Source organism: Oncorhynchus masou, unplaced genomic scaffold (assembly GCF_036934945.1).
Source record: "Oncorhynchus masou masou isolate Uvic2021 unplaced genomic scaffold, UVic_Omas_1.1 unplaced_scaffold_850, whole genome shotgun sequence".
Classification (NCBI taxonomy): Eukaryota; Metazoa; Chordata; class Actinopteri; order Salmoniformes; family Salmonidae; genus Oncorhynchus; species Oncorhynchus masou.
Window position 1 is genome coordinate 50,726 of NW_027016869.1, and position 5,238 is coordinate 55,963.

General features: G+C 46.2%; 1 protein-coding gene across 1 annotated transcript; it reads right to left on the reverse strand.

Annotated features, from left to right (window-relative positions):
- Window positions 1-1,521: 1,521 nt before the first annotated feature.
- Window positions 1,522-3,504, reverse strand: LOC135539291 (transmembrane protein 60-like). Its single transcript, XM_064965118.1, has 2 exons — window positions 3,360-3,504; window positions 1,522-2,960 (listed from the first exon to the last, which is right to left on the reverse strand). Exon 2 carries the CDS (start codon window positions 2,900-2,902, stop codon window positions 2,501-2,503), a length of 402 nt encoding a protein of 133 aa, XP_064821190.1. The 5' UTR covers window positions 2,903-2,960; window positions 3,360-3,504; the 3' UTR covers window positions 1,522-2,500.
- Between the last annotated feature and the right edge of the window lie 1,734 nt (window positions 3,505-5,238).

A 5,238-nucleotide genomic window follows, 5' to 3' on the forward strand; every position in this document is an offset into this window, starting at 1 on the left:
TGTTGTTTGATCATGGGGCTACAGTGGACACCAGATGGACCTCTTGAATGTGTCAATTGAGCAATTCGACACATTTGGGCAGACTTGATAAAAAATATTGTCCAGTATTGCAATGCTTCACTGGATCAATCTGAAACTTTGCGCACACTGCTGCCATCGGGTGGCCGACATCTAAATTGCAACATGTGATGGCCTTTCTCTTGCATTTCAAAGATAAGGGAACAAAGAAAAAATAGAGAACAAATGTTTTTCTCTTTGTATTATCTTGTATAAGATCTGTGTTATTCTCCTACATTAATTTGACTTTTCCACAAACTTCCGTGTTTCAAATGGTACCAAGAATGTGCATTTCCTTGCTTCAGGTCCTGTTCTACAGGCAGTTAGATTGGGTTCATTTTAGGTGAAAATTGAAAAAAAGGTTAATGTGATGTTTGATCAAGGGGCTCCAACGGACATACAGTAGATCAATGGTTCATATCTGATATCATGGCCTTTTAGGTTCTAACTTAAACTGGTAAGACCATTCCTTTTATATTTAACAGGTATTGTTTTGCAATAGAGACTTGTTGGGCTCAGTCAAGAAGTGTGTATATTTGGGATTCAACTTGCCACTCATCTGAAACAGGCAATTTATTTCTGCACAACAATCTCCAGTAAGATGTCTGCGTGGAGAGAGTACAGTGTGTGATCTGCAGAAGCATGGATCCCCTGTAGCAGGATCACCTTTCTAGGCTCTGCTACTTCTGGCCGTGTGTTATGCAAGCCGCCCACACACTGCACTCAGCGGCAATGAGCTCAGCAGTTCTGGTATGTGAGATTATAGCCGTGGCGTGCTGGGAAATGAAATACAGAAGAGCTGCTGATCAGAACGTGCAGTAGCAGTACACGCCCAACAGCTTCTAGCGAGGTCTCTATGACCGACTGCCCTGGCCCCTACCACATGGTTTGAATGTCAGATTAGTGTGATGGGCGAGCCTCAAACGGCACCCTGTTCTCTACAGTGCACTACTGCTGACCAGAGCCCTATGGGGCTATCCAAAGAGGGTGTGGCATACAGAAGGATCTGAGGAGAGGGGTTGGGAGGCAGCCCTGACACACAGACCGGCGAGGAAGATGTTTATGCATCCTCCGTGTGTGAATGTCAGGACAAATGTGTCCTTTAAAAGGGCAGGCACAAAGAGCAGTCTCCTTTCAGAGTGAGGGATTAAATAAACCCCCCACACACCAAATGCATCATGGTTGAGAGACATTTTGTTAGTACACATTTACTGAACTGAGAGTACATGGAATGAGGCTGTTCAGTCTGTGCAAGTTGTAAACTTCTTTGATACAGCCCAGTATGACAACTGATTATTGATCTGTCGAGGATTGCATTGAACAAGTCGACCAACAGTCTACCGTGCTGCTACTGCCATCTATCCAATATGGCTGGTAGTGCATTGAGACTTGCCTGCTCATCTATTCTGATGCTGGAGTCAACAGCTCACAAGGCACCATAAACAAAGTCAGAGCATGTTTTAGTTTGGAACAATAGTGACATCCATTTATTCACACAATACTGAAAGAAAAATAAATAATATGCAGATTGATGTGAAAATTAAAAGGAGACAGTAACACTACAGGTAGATCACATTTAAACTGAATGGCTTTACATCGGAAGAGCCCCGTCTTCCAAACACTACAGGTAGATCACATTTAAACTGAATGGCTTTACATCGGAAGAGGCCCGTCTTCCAAACACTACAGGTAGATCACATTTAAACTGAATGGCTTTACATCGGAAGAGCCCCGTCTTCCAAACACTACAGGTAGATCACATTTAAACTGAATGGCTTTACATCGGAAGAGCCCCGTCTTCCAAACACTACAGGTAGATCACATTTAAACTGAATGGCTTTACATAGGATGAGCCCCGTCTTCCAAACACTACAGGTAGATCACATTTAAACTGAATGGCTTTACATCGGAAGAGGCCCGTCTTCCAAACACTACAGGTAGATCACATTTAAACTGAATGGCTTTACATCGGAAGAGGCCCGTCTTCCAAACACTACAGGTAGATCACATTTAAACTGAATGGCTTTACATCGGAAGAGGCCCGTCTTCCAAACACTACGACAATCATGTCGTCCCACAAAGTATGAAAGAGTTTACAACACAGAAGATGCTGACGTCAAGGAAAATGTCTGGAAATCCTTAGTGAGCAATGTGACATGTCTTTGCTACATTGTATTAGTTTATCTGACATCTACATGCCCTGTAATTACATCTGTTTTATAACCTCCTGAAGACACAGTCTCTGATCTGTTCTCTGATAAGCAGTACTGTTGGCACGAGAGCAAAGCTTGGTCAACGGGATAACACTTCATGTCATAACAAATGAAGGAGAGTTTGTGATTTTGCAAACAGCTGAAATAACCACACGACAGAATCAGGTTTGTGTGTTCCTTCCAGCCTTCTCTGAAGAGCCTCCTCCTTTCCATTCTCCTCAATCCATCTCTCATGCCTCTCTCCTGTCGGGGAAGATGTTATAGCCCAGCTCCACCATGGCTCCCAGCAACATGCACCACAGAGGAATACACACAAAGGTGAGCTTGATATGGGTAAGCTTCTCCAGCCGGGCGCACAGCGTCAGACAGAAGCCCAGCTTCAGCAGCATGGACGCCAGGTACCAGGCCTCCTTCTTCAGGTCCTGGGAGCCGTTACGAGGGTCGTGTCCCGCTTTACACCTGGCGACCATCTTCACGAGTAACATGAGGAGGAGGATGCCGTCGAAGACCCATACGGGTAGAAAGGTGAGGAACCAGTTCCAGTGGACTTTGCCATCGAGTTTGAGGACGAGCATGATGAGGAAGGCCAGGGTGAAGATCCAGGTGAGGAGGACTCTCTGAGCGAGAGACATGGTGGCCCCACAGGTACACTGGTCGTACACCTACAGTGGAAATAGAGGTTGCCGGCCCCTGGGAAGAAAGGGTCAGAGAGAATACAGCCATGATGCACCTTTATTATGCATTCAAACGGTACACACGAGTTAGCTAGCTGTCTAGATACAGTCAGACCCATACATTTACAATGTCACTAATGACAAGTTCTTCTGCGAGGCCGAAGAATACCGTCACAACTGGAACGTTATTTTAACACAGCTGCAGACAGTTGCACCTAACGTTACTTAGAAATGTCATATAGCAAACTAACTAGCGTGACATTTTTTTTAATAGAAATGTTTAGCTAATAAGCTAACATTATTTGCAAGACAGATAAACACATTTACATTTTCAGAATGGCTAGTTAGCTCGCTAAAGTTAAATAGCTAACGTTAGTTATTCTAGCAAACATCACAACGCGTTGCAGCAACCTACCTGATGTTGTGTTTAGTGATGATCAGAGTTTCTGTCTCCGTATCCACCGTTAAATAATTTTCGATAATCCATCATCAATATTAGCTACATGACCGTTCGTAAATATTAGCTAGTTTGAACGGCTGATTTCTGATTTATTCCCTTTGCTTGCACACAAGGTAAGATCCCGCCCAACATAAATACCTATTGGTTATTGATACAATTATCGTTCTAACTATTGGACCAATGTGATGTCAATCACAATATCCCGTATTTGAGGATACAGGGCCTTTACCGTAAAGTTCCTAAAGAATATCCCCAACCGATTTAAAAAATAAATGACAGCAACACAACGCAGAGCTGCGGTTAGTTTCAGACTGTGTACCTTTATTTGTGAGAGGTATTGTGACATGTTGAATGCACCGAGCTGTCTGTTTGAACTACTGGCACATAGCTCGGACATGCCACCAGAGGTCTTTTCACAATCCCTAAATCCAAAACAGACTATGGGAGGCGCACAGTACTACATAGAACAATAACTAAATGGAACTCTATTCCACATCAAGTAACTCATGCCAGGAGTAAAATTAGATAAAAAATAAAATTCCTTATGGAACAGCAGGTACTGTGAAGCAACACATTTACATTTAAGTCATTTAGCAGACGCTCTTATCCAGAGCGACTTACAAATTGGTGAATTCACCTTCTGACATCCAGTGGAACAGCCACTTTACAATAGTGCATCTAAATCATTAAGGGGGGGTGGTGAGAAGGATTACTTATCCTATCCTAGGTATTCCTTGAAGAAGTGGGGTTTCAGGTGTCTCCGGAAGGTGGTGATTGACTCCGCTGTCCTAGCGTCGTGAGGGAGTTTGTTCCACCATTGGGGGGCCAGAGCAGCGAACAGTTTTGACTGGGCTGAGCGGGAACTGTACTTCCTCAATGGTAGGGAGGCGAGCAGGCCAGAGGTGGATGAACGCAGTGCCCTTGCTTGGGTGTAGGGCCTGATCAGAGCCTGGAGGTACTGCGGTGCCGTTCCCCTCACAGCTCCGTAGGCAAGCACCATGGTCTTGTAGCGGATGCGAGCTTCAACTGGAAGCCAGTGGAGAGAGCGGAGGAGCGGGGTGACGTGAGAGAACTTGGGAAGGTTGAACACCAGACGGGCTGCGGCGTTCTGGATGAGTTGTAGGGTTTTAATGGCACAGGCAGGGAGCCCAGCCAACAGCGAGTTGCAGTAATCCAGACGGGAGATGACAAGTGCCTGGATTAGGACCTGCGCCGCTTCCTGTGTGAGGCAGGGTCGTACTCTGCGGATGTTGTAGAGCATGAACCTACAGGAACGGGCCACCGCCATGATGTTGGTTGAGAACGACAGGGTGTTGTCCAGGATCACGCCAAGGTTCTTAGCGCTCTGGGAGGAGGACACAATGGAGTTGTCAACCGTGATGGCGAGATCATGGAACGGGCAGTCCTTCCCCGGGAGGAAGAGCAGCTCCGTCTTGCCGAGGTTCAGCTTGAGGTGGTGATCCGTCATCCACACTGATATGTCTGCCAGACATGCAGAGATGCGATTCGCCACCTGGTCATCAGAAGGGGAAAGGAGAAGATTAATTGTGTGTCGTCTGCATAGCAATGATAGGAGAGACCATGTGAGGTTATTACAGAGCCAAGTGACTTGGTGTATAGCGAGAATAGGAGAGGGCCTAGAACAGAGCCCTGGGGGACACCAGTGGTGAGAGCGCGTGGCGAGGAGACAGATTCTCGCCACGCCACCTGGTAGGAGCGACCTGTCAGGTAGGACGCAATCAAGCGTGGGCCGCGCCGGGAGATGCCCAACTCGGAGAGGGTGGAGAGGAGGATCTGATGGTTCACAGTATCGAAGGCAGCCGATAGGTCTAGA